This window comes from Propithecus coquereli, unplaced genomic scaffold (assembly GCF_000956105.1).
Source record: "Propithecus coquereli isolate 6110/MARCELLA unplaced genomic scaffold, Pcoq_1.0 Scaffold87, whole genome shotgun sequence".
Taxonomy (NCBI): domain Eukaryota; kingdom Metazoa; phylum Chordata; class Mammalia; order Primates; family Indriidae; genus Propithecus; species Propithecus coquereli.
Window position 1 is genome coordinate 3,038,089 of NW_012154951.1, and position 26,620 is coordinate 3,064,708.

General features: G+C 37.7%; 1 protein-coding gene across 2 annotated transcripts in view; it reads right to left on the bottom strand.

Annotated features, from left to right (window-relative positions):
• Positions 1–13,413: 13,413 nt before the first annotated feature.
• Positions 13,414–26,620, bottom strand: part of PPARGC1A (peroxisome proliferator-activated receptor gamma, coactivator 1 alpha) — a 96,837-nt gene continuing 83,630 nt past the window's right edge. For both annotated transcript variants that reach the window (XM_012664203.1, XM_012664204.1), the window contains 3 exons: positions 23,615–23,736; positions 23,118–23,269; positions 13,414–17,264 (listed from right to left, as the gene is read on the bottom strand). In XM_012664203.1, coding sequence (XP_012519657.1) covers positions 17,161–17,264; positions 23,118–23,269; positions 23,615–23,736 — 378 coding nt within the window. In that variant the 3' untranslated portion in view covers positions 13,414–17,160. The remainder of the gene's footprint in view (positions 17,265–23,117; positions 23,270–23,614; positions 23,737–26,620) is intronic.

Consider the following 26,620-nt stretch of genomic DNA (forward strand, 5'->3'; position numbering starts at 1 on the left):
CACCAATCCTGTAGGTGCTGAAAGGATTTTTCCCTGATTTGCACACAAACTCTTTCATTTCCATGCATATCAGGGTCAGCTCGCCTCTTTGCCTTGCCTGCAAGGTGGTTTGGAGGCCATGGTCCAGAGAACAGATGAGAGAGGTCTTTATCCTCCTGTTCTGACCATCTCTCAGCCACTCTCACCCGGGCATTTGGAAACACACAATCCTTCCAGGCTCTTATTTATACCTGTATGGGCAGAGTCCCAGGGTCGACACTGACCTACATACTAGCTTTTCAGACTCCTTTCACGAAGGTCTGCAAAGTTCCCCAGCAGCTTGCCTGTGCTGTTCTCCTGTCCTTGCTCAGGGGAAAGCTTGTCTAAAGCTCCCATGATCAGGGAACCTTTCCTACCCAGGTGCCACCGTCAATGCGATAATCTCAGCAGAGCACCAGGGGGCTGACTATGACGTCTACTCTGAGTGAAGGAGCGGTCTCACCTGCCTGACATTCATTGGTTTCCACATTGTCTGTCTGATTCTTAGAGACAGAATGTAAACGGAGCATTGTAAGGTGGGAGTGGGGGAAAGAAACATGGGTGAAGGAGAGAATCCATTCATCCATCACTACTCCAATCCAGCCATTCTTCTTTCACTCATTACTTACAAAGGTTTTCTTGATTGTTACTAACTGGAGCTGAGAAAGGTTATGAGGATTCAAAAGTGTAATTGATACAGTCTGCCCTCTAAAAACTCAAGAGTCCAGAAAAGAAAAGAAATCCTTCCAATAGTGTATAAGCAGAGCCTATTACTTAAGAGAAGTAATCAAACAGTGATGAGGGCAGGTTAGGGGTTCGATAAAAGCTTCCTAGAAGAAACAGTGTCTGAGTTAAATCTTGATGGAAGCAACATTTCTATGGTGTGCCTGCTGTGGGTCAGACACAGTGACAAGTGCTAAATAAATGTGAACAAAATAAACTGTCTCTGACATCCTGGAGCTTAAATTTATGATCAGGACACAAGAGGTGTGGTTGGGGGAAGAGAAGAGCTTAGAGTCTAGTTGAAAAGGACAAATATGAGTTACCAGTTATGGAATGTTCCTATGTGCCAGGTGACACACTAAATGTATCACACTTAATCTTTACAACAACATTATGTAGCAGGTATTATTACTTGCATTTTCAAAGTAATACTACTGAAATATGGATGGTAAGCAATCTGCCTACTATCACAGAGCTTATAAATACTGGATCTGGGATTTCATCACAGGTATGTCTTACCTCAAAGCATGGACTCTTAACCACCATGGGAAAAACATCCACAGCCTCTCTGATAGAGAAGGTGAAGGAGGACATTCCAAGCAGGGGGAACAGCAAAGTTTTTGAAATATAATGGAGTAGGATCTATTCCAGAAGCTGCAAAGGATGCAGTAAGAGTGAAGCTGAGAGCATGGTGAGAATAATCTTTGGAGAGGAGGGTGGGGATCATTCAGAGAGAAACTTATACTTGATGCTAAGGACTTTACCTTTGGTTGCAGGGAACTATGTGAAACCATGAATAGGCTCTAAATAAGGGTGGGGTTGGATAAAATTAGAATCTTTGAAGCAATATTTTGACTGCAAATTGGAAGATGCAGAAAAATTGGTTATAAATGAAATGATGAGGATGAAAGGGAATTTGAGGGCATTGAAAAAAATAGAATAAACAAGACTTGGTGATCAATGAGATATGGTCGTGAACAGCAGGGAGGGCTTAGGAGGACTCCTATGTTTTTGGCCAGGGCAGTTTGAGTTGATGACAATCCTTGAAGATGGGATTATAAGTAGACTTTGAGGGAATGAGATAATGTGTTCAGTTTGGGACATATTGTGTTTAAACTTTAGGGGGAAACCCAAAAGGAGATGTCCAGTAGTTAGGTATCTATGAGTCTGAAGTTTGGGAGAGTTATTTGGGTTGGGGAAATAGATTTAGAAGTCATCTCCCATGGTCTTAAAAAAGCCAGTGTTATTGAAGTTAATGATGCATCTTAAGGAGAACAGGCACAAAGAAAAGAAAGATGATTAAAGAAAAAAGCTAAAGGAATACCTATATGAGAGACACAAGTAGTAGAGAAGAAACTAATGAAGAAAAACATAAAGGACTATCCATAGCGGCAAGGAAAAGATGAGAGGTTAATGCACAAAGGACATTTTTCCATTTTCATAGCATGTCAGAAGTGGAAGCTCTCTGCCCCCTTCACTTTAGAGATGTGGCCAATGGAGGCAGGACAGGTAAAGCACACTGGCAAAGTACTTACAGCCAGAACTAGAACCCGGAGCTTCTGGTTCCAACCCATCCCAGGGTTTTTATTGTTTGTTTTGTTTTGTTTTGTTTTCCCCCATAATCTGATTGTCTATAATAGTGTATAAGGATTAAAATAAAATTGATTAAAAAATACATTCTTTTGATCCCAAATTTCACAACTTTTCATTTTTCAAAGGCATTGCTCATCTCAGCAACTCCTAGAAGAAGGGTAATTCCCATTGTTTGCCAGGCTCTTTTAGATAGATTAGCCCCAGGAATGTCATAGCAACCCCACCAAATTGGGTTTATTTTCCCATTTTCTATTAAGGAAACTGAAGCTAAGAGATATGAAGAAATAAATGCACTAGAGTCACACAGAGTAGACTGTTATTTCATTGTCAGATTGTCCTAATAATTTCACATTTTGTTAACTTCTTGAGGGTTCAGTGCTGACTCCACATGAATACTACCCAGCAGAAACCATTTTGGGGGGACTACTATTAATAATAATTAAAATGTGTGTAGGTTGATTAAAAAAGCTCTGTTCTCTATATTGGGGGACTGAGATGAATTCCAAAGTGGAGCCACAGCTTTGGGGAAATTAGCAATATCTTTTTGGCCAGGGCAAATTCCGATATTTGAGGAAATTCTGATAATTGAGAACTAGCTCCATAGTTATTAACAACAGCCATGCTTTCTACTTTCAGAGCAAGTCTATCATTGCGCAGGGGCCTCAGCCTCTTGTGTTGGAAATGAGTCAATGTAGTCACAATATGACATGCTATTTTTATTCCTTACCCAGATCAGCCATAGTCCAACAATACACTTCAAAGTACTGCTGATGGAGGCTCCACCCGAAACCTGTTCTCGCAGATAAGTATCTTCATCCCATTCATCGTTTCAAGGAAAAAACAAATCTTACTGCACAGCAGCATTTTCATCTGCTTTGGTTTCAGCCAGAGATAAACTGTGCCTGCTGCAAACTAATTAATATAAGTCACCTGGAAAGCAGAAATTGGGATACAACAGGCTCCTCTTTCTTAATAAACAGATTGTGCTGGGTAAGGGATGCACATGGATATGACAATTCATTTGGCTGTAGAAATAGCAGGAATGAGACATTTTTAGACAGATATTTGGAAGGCATGAGCAAATATCCCCAGGCTTCATCCGTTTGAGCTCAGATGAGTCCTTTGCACTAAGTTTCAAGCTCCTCTAAGTCCCTAGGATCAGCAGAAATCTCTGGCCCCCCAGGGAAGTGCCCCTAAAACAATAACCAGAATTGTTATAATAATGGCCAACTCCTAGGAAAGCTAGCTCTGCACCCCTGTCCTCAGCCCCCTCCCCCTTGCCTAACCCAACTTCCCACTTGGGTAAAGAATCAAAAACTTGGCCTGGGTGATGTGTAATCCAAGGAATCCAAAATTAGAACCATGCAACTAAGAAAGAAAAGCAAAGGATGTTTAGAAGCAAGAAGCAGTAGACAACTTCCTCAGAGCTAGCCTGTGCGGGGAAAAGTCAAAAAGCTATCAGGAAAGACAGCCCATGTTTTGCACAGACTTGGTGGGGCAAGCTCACTGGAACTGCCCCCAAAGGAAGAAATCACATTTCTGTCATAGCAAAATGGTTGTGTCCTAGGCTGATCTGTGAATGAGCCATGAGAGGGAATATGCTACTGCACAAGTATTCCTTCCACTCAATTTCTCTGAGAAGGCTTGCGGGATCATTTTCCCATCTCCAGAATCATAAATTGCCATTTTTATAGGAGCTCGAGTAGAACGATATTCCAGAAATGATTCAGAGCCAGGAAGGGCATTTGGAGATTCACTTAGGTAAACATGAAAATTGGGTCCATTTTCATTCATCCTTCCAGTCAGCCAGCCAACGTGCTTACAAACTCAAAGGGCAAAATAAGGTAAACTGATAACTTAGAATATGACATTATCAGTGCTATGATAGGCATATGTGCAGAAGACACAATAAAGAAGGAGTGAGTTCTACAAATCTGAGGACAGATAGTGGGGGGAGATGGGTCAAGGAAAATTTTATAGACAAAACACTTGAACGAAGTCACTGAGAAATGATAAGTGTTCATAAGCAGACAGATTAGTGAAATTTTGGGTAATCTCAACTCCAGGAGCTATCTGGGGAAAGAGAGAGTTTCACTACTACTTTGTCCAACTTTGTCCAACTGCCTAATTCTACATGTCAAGGGCCAGCCCAGGCAAGAGAGATCCCATGGAGCCTACATTCTCCTTCCCCTCCTCCTGAATAGTGGATTTGTTCCCATCAGTCTTGGGACTTTTCTTAGTCATACACTCATCACATTGTGTGCATCTACTAGACTGCACATTGGTTGGGACAAGGTCTCTTATTAATTCATTTTTGCCACTTTGGTAACAAAAACAATGTCCAGGATATAGTTGGTATTTTCTTTTAAGGTTTGCTGAATACTATATACATCTACATGCTTGATTAGTAGTTTCTTAAAGATAGGAACTACATGGTTTATCCTTTCTACATTTGGCACAGTGCTCAAAGTTGGGGTTTAAGAAGTGTTGATGAAACAAGGAGCCCACTCAAACTTCACAGTGAAGTTGACGGCATGCTCGCTATGTGTTCTGAGCACCTAGTGTCACTGTACTTTCTGCCTTCCTCCAGGAGTAAGGTCTTGTGTATCCAGATTTCCCTCACTTTTTGTCCTAATACAACTAGATGTGGGTCTTGAAATTATCTGAGCAAGAGTATGCTAGAACTAGTAATGACTACAGTTTATTATTTCTTCTGACTTAATTAAAAATACATGCATTACCAAATGTTAAATATCCATTATTATTTGTGAGCTGTAACAGAGATATTTTAGAGAAAAATATCAACCCTGAACTTTTTAACTCATAGTATGGATACAGCTACCTAATCTGTAATAAGGCTGATTCTACCTTCCTTTGGGCTATACCTGACTGGTCAGTCGTTATCCCTGCTGTCCTTGTGAACTCAATTTGTTCTGCCTGAGTTTGTTCTTGCCAATGAGTTGCTGGTTTATGTTCCAGTGTTGTATGGTCCCAGGTAACTTGTGGTGTAACTGAAATGAAAACGGCAGCCTATATTCTAACCCAACTCTACCATTGTATGACCTAAAGCCAGAATTCCTCACCAACCGTGACCCTCAGCATCCTTGTTTGTGTCCTCTAAGACCCACATCCTGATGTTAGTTCTAACCCTTTGAGTTTATTTAACTTCTCAAAAAGAGTCCATGAAGTCAACTGATATGTTATTTCACTTCATCTTCTTCTCAGGTCTCCTTTGGGAGGAGGAGGAATGACCTGGGAGGAATGTGATAATTGTCATGGATCTTGTGTGACTTGTTACTCAAGATGATGCATTAAGCTGCCAAGAGGTTCACATCCCATCTGACCCTCTCAAACAAGCCATTCAATCCCAGCCCTTAACCTGATCTATGCAGAGGACTGGAAAATCTACAGCAAAAGAAAGCTATGGAAATAGAATATCATCTACATATGTGTTGGGTGACGAGGGAGACATGAAGAAGAAGGGACTTGGAAGACAGGAAAGTAACATCTTTTGCCATCCAGATTTTCCCCAGGACCACCCCCTTCTTGAATTTAGACATTTATTGATTATTTACAGTGGCCCTAGATACAGAAGGGCAACCACCCCAAGGAAAACTATGCCCTCAAACAGATTCATAAACCAAATTCTAGCCAGATTCTCCCCAAATAAAATACTATACTTTCTCCATTAAGCTCAACCTCCTTGCAACAATTCCCGTTTTACTTGGCCCGTGAAATGAATCATGAAGAGATTATTTTCTGGGCAAATTGGTAGAAAAATCCTAATGCAGATAGTTCCCTTTCTGATTGCACCTGACTTCCACTTATTGAATATCACATCAAGCAGTGGTTCAGGGGTTTCCAAGGAGAGCTCAGCAAAAGAAGAAAAAGAAAAAAAAAGCCCACAAAGTTTTTCAAGGTACCTACTACAAACTTATCAGATCATAGATCTAAATGTCCGCACTGTATGCCTGATTTGTACATTCCAAACCAATTTGGTAATTTTTTTTTTTTTCATTTTTATCTGCACGCATGAAGTGTTTTGAAATACTGAAACAATTTAGAATCATATTTAGTTTGCAACAGTTCAATTAACTTAAGTGCTGGAACATGCTCTCCAGCTGGTAACTAGTTTAAACGGTTACTATTACAAGAAAATGATTTCTTCAGTGCTGCGGCTTCCCAGTGTCCTCCCTGGAGAGGGCATGGCCATGCACAGGTATGTGGGAATGGAAAGGTGAAGAGTCTGACAAAAATCTCTGCCTTAACAAAGAAGAACAATCAAGAACCTATTCTCTTACAAAAATAACTACCTAGGATGGCCTTCCATTTTCTGCCATGATTTTATGAACTTGTGTTTCCTTGGATCAACTTTATAACCACTCAATAAGCAAGATGAGGGTGTCGATCAAGGGTTGAAGATTTTTAAAGCTATTGCATAAAGGCACTTAACCATGAGCCAAAGTGATAAATAGGAAACGAAGATGAATACCAGGAATGCTGTGAAGAATGAATAGCTGGGACAGTTACAGCAGCTGCCAAAGCAACTCCAAACACCTGGAAAGAAGGATTTCCTTCTGGCTTATACCAAGGCACAATTGTTCCAGTTGCATTTGCATTGAAAGGCAATACGGGAAAATTCCACAAGGATACATATAGTAGAAAAACATTATGTAATATTTAAAAGACTCACAATAATTCTGCATCTTACTATTGGATATGTGGAAATGCAGTTAAAGGAAAGAATGGATAGGAATAACACATATTAACTATTGGAGAGTGATTACTATTGAGAGAGGAAGGAGAAAAAAATGATGGGTATGCGATTTGCTTTAAGAGCAATCTGAAGCATATTGAGTAAAATGTTAACATCTCGTAAATCTGGGTAGATATACGGGGCTCAAGTCTATTAGTTTATGCACTTACATGTTTATTTGAAATGTTTTCTAATTAAAACTTATAAACCATTTTTAGAAGAGTCTGTGACGGTACCTGTTTTGCAGCCATTATTAAACTAGTCATTTCTCAAAAATTCTTTTCTCACTATGGAGACTACAAGCCCTAGATTATTTTGATTAGGTTCATAGAATTCTGACGGTGACAGTCCATGACCAACTTCCCCTCTTCCCCACTTTATAATCTTAACTGACCTTGTTTTCACTGAGCATGGCCACTGGATTAGAGATGGGGCTGAGGTAATGCAATGTTAGAAACTGAGCCCCTTTTTCCCCTATTACTGGTGCCAGGTATAGCAAGGATGTTACCCCAAAAAGGCCATCCACAAACTGGGACTGAAAGTGTCTAGTAATCAGTGGTCACAGTAGTCCTGAGACTTAATCATAGAGAGATTGGCATCATAGAGAGAAATCCAGATAAATGCATTTGAGAAATCTTAAGAAGGTCCTCTATCATGAATAGTGGATGATCAAGCTAGCAACATAACAATGAATGAGGAAGCATTTTGTCAAAAGGTGTCTTCTCAATGTGCCTATCACTTGTCACATATCCTACCTTTAAGCCAGAAATGTTTTAATAGTGCTTGGGAAACCATAAAAAGCATTTAAATATTAATTGTGTATGTTATTTAACTTCTCCATGGTAAGCATATACCATCTGAAGCCTCCAGATCCATTTTGATGTAGGAATTTACATTTTTTGTGAAGTTAGTTATCAGTGCTTGCAAGTCAGATTGTATATCTTGGGGTCACAGCACTATGCCATTTCTGCCCATTAAGTATGAGATCTCTGACCTCCACCTTCACAGACATTGGTTATACAGCAATTTACTTTCCAGAAAACACAGTATATGTAGGTAGATAGATAATAGGTGCTCAAAATAAGGGTTGTGGTGAGAGTGCCCTACCGCCACTATTAGGAAATACATATTTTGATTTTTCTCTGACAATATTGCCAGTTGGACATGGAGTACGATCCATGTCTAGTGCCTAGTGTGGTTTCCAACACATCACAGGAGTTTAAAAAATGTAGACTGAATGAATGCAATATTTGCAGAGTTTGGCTTCAGTCAGATGGTAACAACAAAACTGCACAACCTTTCAATAATCTATTACCTCTCACAGAAAAAATGTTTTATTTTGAACATTAATATTTTATTCCAGAGACATTATATATAGCACAATAGTTGGGAAAAGTTTGGAGGTCCACTGGACTTTGCCCAAATCTGGGCAGTTGTGCAGTTTCCCTAAAACTCCATTTCATCATCTGTATCATGGGAAGAGTTGTATACCTATCTCATCCTTTGGTTAGGAGGGTTAATTAAGGAAAGTCATGTAAACAGCTAAGCAAAGTGACTAGAAGATAGTAAATCCACAATAAATGTTCGCTGATATCGCCACCATCATTGTTGCTAGCTTCACTGTTTTCATCATAGTCTGAATCTACTGGACTTTTGCATGGAGTGCAGCTTTTCATCTTTGCTTGCTTATCATGACAGGAAGATTTAACTAATTTTAAAATGAGGATGTTAGCGGAAAAGAGTCAGACTGAGTCACATCGTTACCTGAGGTCGAATTGCTGGGAAACAGAATGACCAGGTGTGTTACTGAGCACTGATTCTAGGAAAAAAAGTCTCCAAGTTGATCAGGTTTCTAAACGGAGTTGATAAACTAAGTTTGTCAGAGAACACAAGCAAGTAAATAATGCCTCTGAATCATTCCAATGCCATGAAGTTACGTGTCTCCACGGTTTCTAGCAGTTATGGCTTTTGAGGAGATTCAAGTTTAACCTTCAAAATGCTAAAAGTCTGTGAAGGTTCCTTGCTGCAAATGGCTACTTTGAGGTGGTAAAACTGAATCAATTGGAAGGAAAAAGGGAGGCCTTCCTCGATGTATCACTGAATGTGAAGAACCCTTTTTACTGTATGCGTGGAAAGTCATTTTTTATCATTCCACAAAATTAAAGCTTAAAAGTCTCACCCCAAAACCCGGCTATGGAAATCCCCACGGGTCTCCCATCAATCAGCAGCCAGGCAGTACACAGGATTTTAATCGACCCCGCTGGGCGAAGACCAGACCAGTAAAGGCCAGTGGCTTCTATATGACACAAAACCACCCCCACACATGGAATCAGTACGTGAGGATCATTCTCTTCTTCACATTTCCACAGCCCTAGCTGCACAATTGCCTCTTTTGTGTATGTAATCTCATGCAATGAGTCGGCACAAAAGGCAAATAAGAAACCATGGGAAATCTTTGCCCACACCTTGCTTTGTACCTGAAGTTCAAATGTGTTTGGTTAACCTTCTATTTATTCCTTCTCTTTCCTTCAGGTGACTTTTCTGGTCTTAGTCCTTGCCATGGCAGACAGTGGCTCAATGGGACCCTGGCACCATGTGACAAAGAAACTCTTATGATCTGTCTATGAATTATTTCATTCATCAGGTGCATGCACTGGCACTGCCTTTGTATGGCACCGCCCCTGCCATTGGAAATGGGAAAATGTCAACCCAACACACAGGTACTTCCCACCCTCTAGACACGGAAGCCAAATAATGGATGGTGAACTCCAATTTTTGCTTTCGTTCCAATTGTTTTTCTATTGGGTAGTCTGAACTGCAATTCAGATTGTTGACCCTGGAAAAGGCAGCTTATTGAATAAGTACCAGGATGCTTTTCCCAGGTATCCAGATAAGTGGCGGAGAATTAAGCCATGCATTACACTTGATCATTAAGTTACCTGACATGAAAGTAACACGGCCACATCACACATTGTGTGACCAGTTTACTAACTTACCCTTCTCTAGGAAGCAGAGTAATTAATCATCATTCTGTGAGAGTGTACACGTATTCCTGCCAACAAATAGAGAAGTGCTTACAGAGGGCAATGCTTCTAAGCACTATCAAACATTAGTCATACATTTGATTAAAGGGTATAGCGATCAAGCTCAAAAACCTGCCTGATGGTTAAACTAGGAACAAGCACAGCCTCATTTTCTTTTAAGAATTAAGTCTTTCAAGAGCACTGTGAAGCTATGATAGGAATAAGCAAGGGACCTGGTTGGAAGCGAAGTGAGAAAGCAATGATATAAATGAAGACAGGCCTTGATTTTCAACAACACCAAAGTCAATCAAAGGAAAGTACCTGTGAATTTCCTTAACTGACTTGCTGCAGGGTATTGTGTGGTAACTATATTACTATAGCCACTTTTTTCCATCAATTAGTATTGTTAAAGAGAGGCTTGACTATAGAGTTCCTAAGAGCAGCAAAAAATAAATTCCCTCCAATTAAGTAGTCTAATAAGCTATTTAGGATTTTACCACTTAACATTCTTTCCTTCCCATTTAATTTTGGCTTTCACTTGGATGTCATCTTATTGAAAATCCATCACAGAAAACTATGTGGAAAAAAAAAAGATAATGTTGCTAAGTGCCCCTGATGTTCAAAAACGAGCATAAGCACAATATTTTTTCTAAATCACCCTGGGATTTTTTGTAATAATTCAGCTTCTTCCTACTGGAAATTAATATATGAAAATATATGAAAATGGTCAATATGCAAATTCAAATATCACACTAGCTACTTGCCTTCAGTAAGTGCTGTATGCATAAATTTGAAACAATACAATATTTTAAGGTTCTTGATTATAATAATGCCTTGGTGTGCATATGTGCATGGATAATTATGTTCATTTAATTTAATCATGAGAATATTACAGGATCATTTGGTTTTCTCCTCTAAAAGTTCTCTCACTTTTTAAAATTAATTAATTCCACTTTGCCCCTTTTAGATGTCAGCTGATGGTAAGTACTGGGTTTTGAGCTAAAAGAAATACGTTTGCATTCCCTTGGAATTATGGACAGCAAAGGGTCGTGAGAGAAGGTGGTAGCCTCTTGCCCTTAGCATACATCCTAGTCATGAGCAATGTTAGGCTTTTCAGTAGAACCTGGTCCTCAACATACCCACATTTTATGGTTATTTCTTCCTAGGAGTTTCCCAACGCTGAGAATTTGCCCAGGGGCAGTCACCTGATTACAACAGAAGAGACCTGGAAACCAGCCCATGTAACCCCACATTCCACATGCTTGACTAGAGTGGAATTTCTGAGACTCTGCACAGTTACTGGAATCACGTGGAATATATTGAGAGGAGCAGGGGAGTTGAGGACATTTAACTTAACCATGCACTACAAGAACAGATAATGCCACAGTAAGGAGAAAAAACAAATCAGTCATTTTGAATGGAAGGGACGAAGCATGCCATGAAGGTTATTATGTATTATCCTTCCCCCACCAAGGAAACCTTATTTTCCCTCTTTCCTTCTCACAGAAAAAAACTATGTTCTTTTCCCCCAACATGTTAACAGAGACCAGGGAAAAGAAATAGGCTGCTTCGTGCCCATCAATAGAATCTATATACCATCTTTTCCCCCAGGGATTAATTCAGCTTTTGATTAAATCTTTCTGAGATTTAAATCATGATGTTACAAACCTCCAAGGATCTCCTCTATGAGTTGTGACCTTCTTTATTACTCTCTGCTGTTTGATAAAGTACAAAATTGATTTATAATGGTATATATTGTGTTTGAAAACAAGGAATAACAACTAGAATGGCAAAATATAATATTAAGTATTGTAAACAGTAAGCTTGGTTCAAATATTCCATAATTAATACTGAGTTACAACTGTGTAGCTAGTAACACTAATGTCAAATGAGTATAATAATGTTATTAGGGCTGTAAATTTTATTCAAAGATTAGCTAAATAACTCTACAAAAAAGGGAAAACTGGCAATGTTGAAAAAGAATTTCAACTCCATACCACATTGTATGTAGTTTAGACAGATTTAGTTTGGAGGACTTTTGAATTGAGACAAGCTCCTTTTAAATAAAATATTCATATCAAGTGTTCATTTATTTTTGTCAGCTTAATTTTGGTTTCAATAATTATTTTGCGATTAGTATCATCAAGGAGGGATGATGTTTTCAGGACAACATGAAATGAGCCCATTATTTCTATCGGGATTTCCCAGTACCAGACTAGTGGCTATTACTCCTGGTTCTTAAAATCCCTCCTTTTGTCTCTGCCCTCAAAGGGTAAAAATTTAACCCTTAAATGAAAACTTGCATGATTATAATGTCTCTACTGGTTCCAGCCAGAAGATTAAAAATACCCTATGGAATTTAAGCATCAATAGAAGACAAGTCAGGATCTAAGACTTATCCACTGAATGTCAGGAGTGCTTAATATCCGCAGTTGTAGGTGAATGCAATATCTGGGTGAGATAATGGTAAGTTTTTATTTTCTATTTTGATAGAATAACTGACAAATTTTACGTTAGTATAAAATAGAAATAGAACCATAGGGAGTACTTCTCGTGTTATTTAGCAGATTTCAATGCACTATTGATAGCTCTTATCACATTTCCAATATTTACAAATTATTTTTTCTCTAGGAGAAGGAAGGGGGCCTGGGACATATGTAGCCACTTTTCCCCAGGGCAGCTTATGTTGAGTCCTGCAATGCAAGTGGTTAGGAGTGGCAACAACTATCTGAAATCTGGCATGGGTGGGGCCCGGATAATGCATTCTGTGTCATTAGGACCATCGTCATCTACCAGGCACACTGGACATCCTGACAGCAAGACTCGTCAGCAGTTACCAGCTCATCTCATATTTAACCTGATGACTTACATATGATGGGGGACTGCGTTCTGTTACAAGTCTCCAAAAAATATTCAGTCCCTCCAGAGTAGAATTCCTTACTATACTGAATATTTAGTGGGTTTCTCCCTAAGGGCAATAGCTTGTACTTAAAAATACATACTTTCCAGGGTTAAGTGCAAAAATAGAGCTAATCCATTTAATAAAATCCCATGTCACTTTTCACCTTCAAAACATTCATTATAGAAATCACCACGTCTGCCTTTGCCATTTGAAAGAAGACAAGGTAAGACACAGAAGGTTCATGTTACCTTAGAACTGAAATGCATCCATGAATATGGAAAAGCAGGGAGAAAGGGAGAGAGAGCCAGGGAGGAAGTAGAATAATAATAAGCAAGTAATGGGTACTGATCTGAGGAACATGCCAGCAGTTTGGTTACGATAAATAAGAAAAGCAGAAGTAGATTTGAAACATTCGTTTCCCTTTATTAGCTCAGTGAGGCTGATGTGTACTGCACATTAAAAAAAATCACAGGAATTTTCATACAATGAATAAAACCACAACAATACATGAAGAATTGGCAGGTGGAAAAAAGGCCCGGCAAGGGCTCAACTAATCGCTCACTTTCTCTCTTCAGCATAGTTCAACCAACAGTATTACACTTTCACCTACAAATCTTAAAGTAGCTCCATCAAATCAGCAGTTCACATTATTGAAAATGTCTGTCACATAGGTACAAATTTAGAATCATCACATTATATTACATGGCTATTCTAGGTCATCTATAGATCAGGTCTTAGACTACAGTGATTGAAGTTCTCGTTACAGCCATCAAAAAAGGACACATAATCATTACCTACTGTAAGCTCACATCTAAAGGCATGAAAAGGTTTCCTTTTTTCAACTGACCCGAACATCATACCCCAATAGTGCAAATTCCCTCTCTGCTGCTTTGAATGTTGACAGCCCAACCATTGTTCTTGGAGTCGTTTAGAAAAAATTGATTTTGTTGCACTGGAAGAGTTATTTGGCTACATCTCTTAAAAAAAAAAAAAAAAAAAAAAAAAACCCATATTTCTAAAGCACCAGTTCAGTTACCAAAATTGTAGATGTGGTACTTACCACAGCATGAAGGCAATGGCCCACAGTCATCTAAAAATCCTACAGATCTATGCTGAAATTTGCATCCAGTAATGATGGGGTGTACGTGTTTTTTTGAAATATTCTCTCCCAAAAAAACCAAAAATAAAAATAAAGAGGACACAGCTTACATTTTGATGGGCTACCCACAGTGTCTGCATAAGATACAAAAGCTCCACTAATTTTAGATGCAATTTGAAGTCCATCGAGGAAAATTATCTTCATGGTAACAGTATTTGTCAGGCCAGAGGGGGGATAAATTAATCCTCAACATGATATCTGTGGTATTGTCTTTTCATAAGTAAGAAAAGAAACCAAGTGTTCCACTCATGTCAACAATCCAGGGCAAAAAGGAGAATGTATTTAAAATTGGATCACAAAAATTTAAAGGCAAAATAGAGAACGCATCTGGTCCTTGAACACATAATAGGATTTACTAAATATCGATTTCTTAAAAATAATTTATTGCTCTTAATAGTCTTTTTATTATTATTCTACAACAGAAGATACTCAAAATTCAGAAAGAAAGACTGTAAACTTTAGTTTGGCGTTCACACAGAGTTAAAATACCTGCATTTAACCTACAGAACAACAAGAATTAGGCGGATTAAAGATGTGTTACTGTTGTAACGCAGAACCTGTGAACAAGTTCTTTTATTTCATAGTATTTTTATTGCTTTCTATCTACTTAGAAATAAGAAGCCAAAAAATCAAGCAAGCATCCGACAGGACAGACAGTGGATTCAGTCAGAACACAATATGCTGGTGATAAATGAATGCAGCTATCAAAATTAGCCGCATTGGCCTGGGGGTGAAATCCATCTTATAAGATCGTGGAGGGTGAGAGAAAGGAAAAGAACAATTAAGTAGTAGGTATATCATGTCTTCCAAAAAAGTCATGTCAGACAAACAGTAATCAAATCTCAATTTAGAAACTTGAATACACACTCCAAACTTTACTGCATTCCATTCCAGGGACTCCACACTCAGATGAAATCCTGATGCTCAAAATGGAGGTTTTTCTGAAGTTTTTATTGAATTGAGCAGAAGCAATGTCGTCAAGAACAACATCATGGTCACGTGAGAGGCCATGCTAGTGCAAGTAGAAACACTGCTTCTGCAAAAGCTGACTTTCCCAAATGGAGCACTTACACTCCAACCTGACAACTGTCATGCATCCTAGGTAGAAAATTTCCACTGGCTTTATTATTTTCATCATCTCATAATTTATAATAAATAGGCTATCTGCAACTGATAAATATGTCTCTTTAGTAAACAAAGGAATGAAATATCAGTATTTATACAGGATGCATAACTGTAAAAAATACAGATAAATACCATCATCATACTCTGCCAAGGGAAAGAGATACTGGCTTCAAAGATAGTCTTCAGACACACATTAATTATTGTAAAAATCATACTGTAATTATTACCTCAGCATTTTGTATCAAATTAAAATCACAAAAATTAAAACAAAACAGCATTTTAAAAAGATTTTTGACCTCTAGTTTCAAAACTACTGTTGATAGAGAAAATAAAAACATTTCTTAATGGTTACCCATTGAGACTTTACATAAAATCATGATATCGTCTAGAAAAATTTTAGATGAGAAAATTTCATTCCCCTAACAAATCCAGTGTATAAAACTTCAAAGAAAAACAAGCAACAAGAAAATGTGGAAAAATATCGCAGAAGTGGTTAATATCTTTAGGGACTAGGATATTTCTTGACAAGATGCTTAGATCGAAGCTCACCTAAGAAGAGATGGATGTGCGTAAAGCATCATTTTGTTGTTGTTGCACTCAACAGACACACACACTGTCTTGTTTTTTTTACAATCAAATATATATAAGCAGTAAGTTCAGCTTCTAAATATGTTAGTGTACAATAATTGTTTCACCTCATAATTACATTTGAATATTCTTGATTAAGAAAAATTTAGCAGTTTTGAAAAGAAGGCTGCATTTACAGTGCATAGCTGTAACAAAAAAAGAACATTGTTGTATAGTATATACATAAAATAAAAATACTCCATTTAACATCTGTAAATACTTAACTACATCAGAGAATGTAGCAATTACACTATATGAACACATCCCAGAGAGTTCTACCCAACTCTCATTAGTAATGTAACACCATGTCCGCTCTTCAGAAAGAACCGCTGAACAAGCTGCACGCTTGACCATTGACAAGGCTTTTGAAATTTGCAGTGGAAGATCAACATTTTGGACATTTACATGGGTGTCGGGATAAAGGACGAACTACAGAAACTTCAAAATGTTAGGAAAGTTTAGCATTCTGGTGCCTGCAGTATCCTCTCCCACCCAGATTCCATGGCAAAAGGAAAAAGAAAAAAGAGAGAGAGAGAGAGAGAGGATATTAGTTCTATGGAACCTGTGGTTTCTTCGGGATTGTCATATAATCATTACGTTACCAGAGAAAGCTTGCATCGAGTTGATTTTGCACTTTCTTACAAAACAGAGTACGGAGGCTGATGCCCAGACATCAGCGGCTGTCGTTTTAGGGCGGTTTGTGGTTGGTTGGTTAGTTTTCTTTCCTTTTTAATTTATATATATATATTTTTTTTCCTTTTGAATAGAATATGAACATTTTGAAGTTCTAGGTTTTAAGTGTGTCTTCATGGAACTGCTGCCATTTGACGTGGTTTGCCCTTGCACATTCTGGTCAGGTGCTTCCAGTCCCCACGTGCACACACATATACTTCCCCTAAACCAGGCTTGCACACGCACATGCGCACAGACACACACACACACGCACACGCACACACACACTCCATCACCAAGAGACTCCAGGGAAAGCAAAGCTGACACCCATGAATAAACATGTGCTTACTGGATATCATTCTGTCTCTTGCCTCTTCAGCAGCTGTGTTCATGTAAACCATTGTTATCGTTGTTGTATTGTTGTTGTTTTGTTTTGTTTTTGTACAGAGAGTGTAAAGTAAGGAGAAATTCCTAAGTATGACTTGCAATAGTCTGTTAGGGAAGGACGCGCTGTCCCGTGAGGTATTCACCATCCCTCTGTCATCCTCAGCCAGGGAACATGTTACCTGCGCAAGCTTCTCTGAGCTTCTTTCAGTAAACTATCAAAATCCAGAGAGTCATATTTGCTCTTGGTGGAAGCAGGGTCAAAGTCATCTGAGTTTGAATCTGAAAGAAACCCAAGGCAGTTTAGATGCACACTTTGCTGATGACCATTAACTCAATCATTCAAGTTTATCTGACTCATAACAACTTATCCAATCAATATACTTAAAAAAAAAAGAATGTCCAGATTTTATTGGATATATACAGATGTACAGGCAGAGGATAAGGAGCAGTGAGATTTCAAAAACACTCACCTATTGACTCATTTTAATTTAAACACTCCTGAGAGGTAGGCAGAGCAGACTTTAATATCTGTTTTATAGATACCCACCCTTCCCTTCCCCCTGGAGTGTCACACGACTTGCCCACGGTTCCTCAAGAACTCAGATGCACAGGTAAGAGTAAAAGCTGCAGCTAATTTTCCTATTCAATGGGATTAATTTCACTGAGCATAAAATCCAGTTGAGTAGGAGAGAGAGAATCATCAGAACTTTTCCTAATCCCCAACCTACTGCTTCCCTCTGAGGCAGGAGAGACATATGATCCAGTCATCTACTCCAGTACCTCCAGGGAACTTAGCAATAGTGGTGCAAACTCTCCCCAGATTGGAAGGTCAAAGGACATGCTTCACATCTCAAGAATGTAAATTCAGAGAGAAAAAAATACGTAGGTATAAATAAAGCCCTGCTCTTTCTAGGACCCTTAAACGAGGGCAGGTCAGCTTTTGTGACAAATTTCACATGCTACTTCAAATAGCCCTTAACAAAAGAGATTATGTTTTAGTAATATTGAATGTAAAGTGCCATTTTGTAAAATATTTCTGATTTTTCTCCTTTGATACCTAAGGAAAAGTCAGATATTTCTGCTGGTCTTGCAAGTGAGAAAGGGAGGCTTGTAAATATAATAAAAAGCCTCTTACAAATACATTGAATCTTTAAAAAAAATTTATTTGAAGAGAAAATAAAACTATTCCAGAAAACATTAACAATTCTGCTAAAATATAAGCATTCCCATATTTTTCCCAGAGTAAGTTACAAAATAGAAGTTCTCAAAGTGACAAAAGACTGTAATACTATCAATAACACGGAGTCATAATCGTTGCCCTCACAAGTTGTTTTGTTGAAGAGACTGCAATGCCCCAAGCTCCAGCACCAGCCTGACTCCTCTCTTCCTCAAGCTTCACTCTACCTTCACATTCTTAGATTTACAGACAGTGAAATTCCTTTACTTATTTTTTTCACTCATTCTTAGCATTCCTTGTCTTTACTAACTTTTTTTCAGCAAGTTTTTCTAGGTAAGAAGAGCAAGAAAAATTACAATCTTACACAGACATAAAAAACCGGGACAAAATGGTCAATCTTTCCTCAATAACACCTTAAATAGTCAATTCTTAAATTACACTGGCTTCGACCCTTCTCTTCATAGCCTAATGAATGGTTTGCTTGTATTACTATGGCCTCATGAGCAGCTACTCTTCAAATCAAAATCTTTTTTTGTAGAGACAAAAAAAGTATAGCTCATTGCTAGAGATTAGCCTGAAGTCAGAATTCCACTTCCAGTGGAGATGAAGATGGAAGATTCTCCCAGCAATGGTGTCTATGTGACAAAAGTCAGCATGGAACCATCAAGAATATATATATATATATATATATATATATATATATATATATACACACATTTACCTTTACTGGGAGAAAATTCTAAGGATATTTTACATTTCCTAACTTTTTATTATTCTAAGTGAAGCCTAGAATTTCAGTGTTTCTGTGTTTTGACTGGCAAATATTAAAAATAATGTGAAACAGTAGTTCTCAAGAATTTCTTCCCTGTGAAACATAGTGTTTACATACATATTTACTTATATAAACACGCTATGGCACTGAATAGGCAACCAAAAAGTCTTTTTTATTGCATTAGAGAGAATGTGGTTACACGGAATTTCTGAGGCAATAATATCCACTCTACTCTCTCACTAATGAAAGGATATTGAAACACAATAAGATATCATAAATTTTTTATAGGAATATCTCAAAAAGCCACTCTATTTTTCAAATCAAATTGTCATAAATAATGATATGCATTAATAAAAACAAATCACATCACATTTGTATTCCAAGCACCTGGAAAATTGTTGGCACAAAGTAGGTACTCAAATTAATATGTGTTGGATGAATGTATTAAACACCAGAATATTATTCAAACCATGGTTAAAAGTATTTGTATTGGGATCTGGGAATGATTTACCAATGAATGGCAAGGGTATATGTAAATTAAGTACATATTCAAGATGCTGATAATGTATTAAAAAATACATTTTTTCAGTTAATAAAAATTAGTGAGGATGTGTCATTTATTTCATTTTTATACCTTTAAGTTCTTGATCAAAATTACTACATTTGAAATACTTAACCATCCTTCTGTTCTGATCCTATAGTCCTACCCTAATTTCTGTCTTTCTTCTTTAATATTTTGTTGTTGAGGTCTTTTATAAAAATCCATTTGCTTATATGAGAGTAAACACAAAGACACCGACTATAGATTTACAGAAACCAGGACTTAAATTCTGGCTTTACCGTTAACCTTGAACAAGTCATTTTAAACTCTCAGTCTCATTTATAAAACTTGCTCATAAATAGTCCCTGTAATCATCAGGTTTTGCTCTAATAATATTGTAGAAACCATGAACTAGTTTCCATAGAAAAATAGGATATGTGAGCTAACTTAATCTGGGGGAGAAAATAAAAACAGAAAACAAAATTGGTTAAATCTATCTATTAATAAAATGATAGGTCGCTTTACTGTCTTGATAAAATTAATCTGTGTCACATCATTTTTGCTTTACTCCTGACATACACGTAAACCCGACATCCCTCTAAGAGACCAGTGTATTCTCATGCTCACCAGATTTAGTATCCATGCATGCCCTGAAATATTTAATTTGAACTCTTCAGGGAACAAAGACAAGACACATGAGAACTTTGTTAGTTTCCAAAGCTGGCCCCTACTGTTGATTCTTCTATTTTATTTTATTTCTTATTTCAAAATGTTCAGGGGGTACAAATGTTTCTGTTACGTGGATAGCTTTCATAATGCTTAAGTCAGGGCTATAAGCGTGCCCATCACCTGAATAGTTGATTCTTCTATTTTAAAATAACTTTAAAATTTTATTAATAACATCTTCTCATTACCATCATTTTAAATTATGATCATAGGCACTATTTAATGAGAACCTATGTTATGCCAGACACTGTGCCAATAACTTCAAACCATTTATTTAATCTTCAAAAAGCATGATCAAGTATTTCACAAATGAAGAACCCAAACCTGAAGGAGCAGTTGAACTGTTTGCCCAAGGTCAATGGTAAGCCAGGTTTCAAACCCAGGTCTGCAGGATTCCAAACCCGGGCTCTTTTGACTACATCGTATCTACTCTCAGAAAAAAAACTACCTCCTATGCCATTATAGAGCTTGAGGGAATTGGAAAAACCCATGCTACTACAATGCACATCAAATATGCTTTTGAGAAAATACAGAGTGAGCTTAGCAATGGCAAAGTTTCTATTGCTGCTGGCTAGGCAGGCAGATAACAAGAGGGGAAGCATTCGTCTTAGATATATTTCAGGGAGGCTCCGGTTCAATTTGGAAATACCATCTAATCCTCCCTCTACTAGTGATGAATCGTGATCTAAAGGCCCCTCTAGGTAGCTTATTTTAAACTCTAGATGTTTTGAGAGACTAGAAACACCCTGGCCTTCATCACCGAAGAAAATAAGTCAAATCAACTCAAGACTTCAATCTGTCTTGACTGTTTTTATCAGCCAACATTTGAACAAATGACTTGCCACGTTTTATATTTTCATCCCTAGGCCTCTGTCTTCCTACCAGTCAGCTGCCTCTCCCCTGCTTCTCACTATCTATTTAGCGTGCGGAGTGAATTATAACATATTCCCTCTGAACAATCCACACAACCTGTATCAATTACTCTAGGAAGACATCACTTCATTGGAAGGAATGAAAAAAATCCCTGTATTTGGTATTCATTTCTTTTTTTATGCTATGCAAGAACAAGTAGCAACAGATATCTAATAATGCTGAGGAATAAGTATATATGTTAACTTTATGATTACTGTTATAAATGAATTTAAAATAATTATGTCATATACATAAGACATTTGCCACTTTCCTTCGTTCCTTCCTCAAGTAATTTAAAGGTTTACAACACACACATCGGGTAGGGAATGTCACGTTAAGGAACAAAATTAAAATTGGAAAGGAAATTAAGATGTTCATGGTACCATTATTTATAACTTCAAAAACTTAAAAATTGAATAAATGTTTAGCTATAATGGAATGACTAAATATAATGGTACTACTCACCCAACAAAATACTGTGCAACCATTAAAATATGTTGATAAATGATTTTTAATCATGTGAATCACAGTAGGACATGAATTTATATGTTAATTGAGAAAAGTAGAATGTAAAAGTTTTATATATATTAATATTCACACACACACACACACATATAACCTTAACTATAAAAAATAAGACATTCTGAGATAAAATAATGGAAGGCAAATTATTCAGTTGGTAATAGCGGTCATCTCTGGATGACAGGCTGATAGAAATTCTTCTTAATTTTTCTTTATATTTTCTAAATTTTATCCCTAGATTCTGTACAGTTTTATAACAAAAAAAAACCCCACATTTTTTGTATGTTTCAGTTTCCTTATCTGTGAAATGGGGACGATAATAATAATATCCACCTCCTAGGATAGCTCTGGTAACTGAATGAGAAAATGGTTACAAAGCTCCTGGCACAGTGCCTAGCATATGGAAGCACTCAACAAATAATGGGGTTTTTTTCTATTTTGTTTACAGAAAGTATAGTGTGACTTAGCATATGAAATTTTATTTTCTCCTCTCAAGTTGTAAGTTATAGAGAATGATAATATTTCTGAGAGTTTGTGAAATAATAAGAAAAAAAATCAAGACTTTTATATATTCTATTCCATAAAACAATGATAGTGATGCTATGGTTTGTACAAAAGGATTCGGGGTAGGCACAGAAAGCAAAAGCAGATACAAGCACACACACACACACACACACACACATACACCATAAAAACATGTAGATAGCCATAATATCCATACACATAAACACAACACGTGCACACACAAAATATAATACAATACATATGCAAAACAAACGGGTTGACACACATACCATCCACACGCATACACATGCACACAACACACAATACCACAAACATACAATACACACACAAATCATAAATACAAGTAGACACACACAATATCCACACACAACACATGCACACATAAAATACAATATCACACACATACACAAAACATACACCCAGTAACACACGCAATATCCACACACACAACACACATGCACACACAAAACACATACATACAATACACACAAATCATGAACACGTGTAGACACAACCACACACACAACAAATACACATAAAACACAATACCACACACATACACACATTCACACACAAAACACAGACAGACACATACAATATCCACACACATACAACACACACTAATCATAAACACGTATACATACACAATATCCACATACACACCTACAACACATGCATACACAAAATACAACGCACACACACACACACACACATAAATGGTGTAGAGTTGCAGAATTTCAGCACCTAGGCAGACAGCACAAAGAGTTATGTCCCTTATTGCCAAAACCTGAGCCCCTTTCGTCTGAAACTGTTTCATACATTTAAAAAAAATTCTGTATTCAAATAGTCCCCTCTAGTAAAGTGATGGTCCAACCCACGTTGCCTACGGATTATGTTTGCTCCTATTTTGAGCTCTACATTATGGATTCCTCATTCCATGTACAATAAAATCCATACCTAGGTCTGCATAGTTAGACTTGAAAAATTGCTTGCGTCCACAAAAGTACAGCTCGAAATCAGTTTCGTTCGACCTGCGCAAAGTGTATCCATTTTCAAGAGCAGCAAAAGCATCACAGGTGTAACGGTAGGTAATGAAACCATAGCTGTCTCTGCAATGGACAAAGAAGAGAAGTTCGAAGCTGGTGAAGAAGCATTAGCATATAGGACTGTAACCCTTTCTACTTTGGGAGACTTCGCTGGTGCCAGCGTCTGAGCCACAGCATCCATTTATCAGTGTGATTGTCCTGTCAAGCAGCTAAATACTTATTTCTGGGACAGGAAATCTCAACTAGAAAGATTAATAAATAGGGATGAAAGAAAATAAATAAGGTTCTGAACTCAACATGTCATCTGTCAAAGCACTTACACTGGCAACTCCCATCCCAGTAATCTTATGGCCATAATTTTTTACATACGTCAGCTTCTAAACAAGAAATAATCTTGAAGATTCTCACCCATCATCCCGTAGATTTACTGTACACTCCTCGATTTCACCAAAAACTTCAAAACGGTCCCTCAGTTCTGTCCGTGTTGTGTCAGGTCTGATTTTTCCGACATAAATCACTCGGCGTTCTTCCTGTGAGGGGGCAAGGAAGAAGAGACTTTTGCTAGCTCTGGAGATGGGAAAGAAGTCAAATCTCTAGAACCATTCGTGAATGTACAAGCATGCAAAATGAGAACTCACGGAGGATGCCAGTTAGACCAAAACAGACTACAACTGAAGGAAAGATGGCATTTGGACCAAGTGCTACTACTTCCCTTTGCCTCAGTAGCCATCTCTTCTTGCTCACATGCATTCTTTTCTGCCCCTCTACTCTTTTTCGTCTTTCCTATCCACCTCTGTTCTTCTCTCAGATCAACTCTTATGTATTAGAAATAAATCTGGGCAAAGTAATCTCTTTTTTTAATCCCTGAATAGCTGAACAATATCTATTAAATATTTGAACACTTATGACTTGATTATTAATCTTCAAAATCGCTATGAAAATGACCTGGCTTGCAAAACTATTTAATTTCTTATTAACTCAGAATTCTAATAATGAGATGTACAAATTCTGACATCCTCAAAAGAGTGGTTCTTAAAACTCCAGCATAAATAAAAATTACTTAGGGTGCTGGTTAAAAATGCAAAGTATTTGGGTTTATCCAACCTGTACAAAAGTAAAATTGGAAGATAAGGTTCAACAACTTTCATTTTTTAACAAGCACACCCCAGTGATTCTGATGCAGGTGGTCCAAAGACAATAATTTAAGAATACAGTCTTAAAATGTAGGTCATTTTAAGCCATGGGTCTCCAAAGAATAAGAGCTAAATAAAAGAGGCTATAAATTTCACTTTGCCAATAAAGCTAGTCTTATTTTAGGAACAGAATAGAGGGGTGTGGCCTAATTTTCACAAGTGGAGTCAATAGCATCATAATCGGAAAGTCATGAGTACTTTATAACTTACAAAATATGGGAAGAATATTTTATAGCCTGAGGATAGGTTCCTTTTTTAAAAACAGGAATGTTTTCTTAATGTAAGAAGCAATCTTGTATCTCTGTTCCAAGAAGACAAGGCCAAAGGTGATGATGTCTCTCAAAACTGAGGAAAGGTTTTTTAAGAACATAAGAAGTTAATATAAAGAATGTGCTGACCAACTAGTATGGATGCCTACCAAGGACAAAGAAAAATGAAATGAACTTAAGGTTGGACAGATTTAAGTCAGACTGAAGCAAAGACTGGGAAACAGAGGAATAAGGTACAGGTTTGGCTTGCCCAAGAGTTTTCTCTGGATATACTAAGAGTCCTTGGTCTTGGATGGTATAAAAAGCAAATTAGACTGAAGGCAAAATGATGCCCTATGTTATTTACTGAACATCTTTCCTTATCATAGGCTCAGTATTTAGCAAAGGACCCAGGTAAGAGTAAGCATTCAATAAGCACTTGTGAAATGTAACCCAACTTTGTATCTTCCTAGGTGATCTGATCACCTATGCCTACTCTTCTTTTACCACATGCAACACTCCTGTCTCTATTTTTATCAGGGAAATAAGTTCCTCTTAGCTTCTGACTCAAAAAATCAACTATCTACTTGATATCTCAGTTTGGCTGTGCCTTAGGCACCTCAAACTATGCTAACCTTACCCAAACTGAGCCCTCCCGTTTCGCCCTCTCCCCAGCTGGTCCTTTTCCCATATGTTGTTTCAGTGAAGTGAACACTATCTAGCAAATTATTCAGGACAAAACCCTGAATGGCTAGATAGTGTTCACTTCACTGATACAAGAACACTGGAAAAAAAAAACAGCTTCCCTGTTGGTCCTCTTCACATATCCAATTATTCATTAAATCCTGATGATTTTTACCTCCTAAATCTCCCTTTGGTCTGTCTCCTTTATTCCATCTTTCCTAAGTCACCTTTCCAAGCTGCCAGCTCTTTCTGGACTAGTGTAACTGTCTCTTAACTTGGATCCCCATGTCCATGTTTATCCTCCTCCAATCCATTCTCTGCTAAGAAACAGGACTCACAACAATCTTTGCTAAGAAAACAGGAATCCAATTGTGTCAATTACCATCTAAAACATTTCAATGGCTTTGCATAACTTTTAACAAAAGGCCAAAATCATTAAAAAGACCTAGAAGGCCCTGCATGGCCTGGAACTGTCTTCATCAAGGGCTTCATCTCCCACTTTCATTCCTTCCTTGGCTCTATTTTCCAGCCACACTGAGCTTCTATCAGTCCCCAGTGTAGACTGTGCTCCTTTCTCCCCAAGGCCTTTGCACACTCTGTTCCCCTGCTACCTGGAACATACTATTCACACTATGCTGCTTCAAGTCTCTCTTTGTCTCTCTCTCTCTCTCTCTCTCTCTCTCTCTCTCTCTCACACACACACACACACACACACACAGACACACACAATCTACGTTAAACTCAACAATCATTTTCTTTCTGAGACTTGAGATGAGATCAGACATCCTATTAGCTGCTCTTATAGAAAACTCTATTTCTCCTTTGTAGGTCTATGCTTAATTGTAATTAAATAGTTAACAGTTTATTCACTGTTCAATGTCTGCCTCTCCAGCACAATGGAAGATTCATGAAAGTAAAGACCCCATCTGGCCTAGTCACTACTAAGGGTAACTGAAATATAACAGAGTCTTGAATATTTGTTGTAAAATCAATCCATTGCCAATCAATCCTTTTTAAGACTTACCCTGTGCCTTTCTTTACATCAAGGATAATCTGAGTGTGGTTCTTATTCTCTGAGACTTCCACGCAAAAGAGAATGAAAGTTGGATTTGGTGCTTTATCAAAGGAAAAACCTTGCTCAGGTAGCTCAGCTGAGTGAATTAACAAAGGTTTCCATGGTTTGTTTTTACAGGCTTAAGTGTAAGAGGTATGGAGTAGCTATGTGTTTGTAGGACTCTCACTCATAAAAATCACCTATGAAAATCAGAGATGGGACTCTGCTGAAAAAG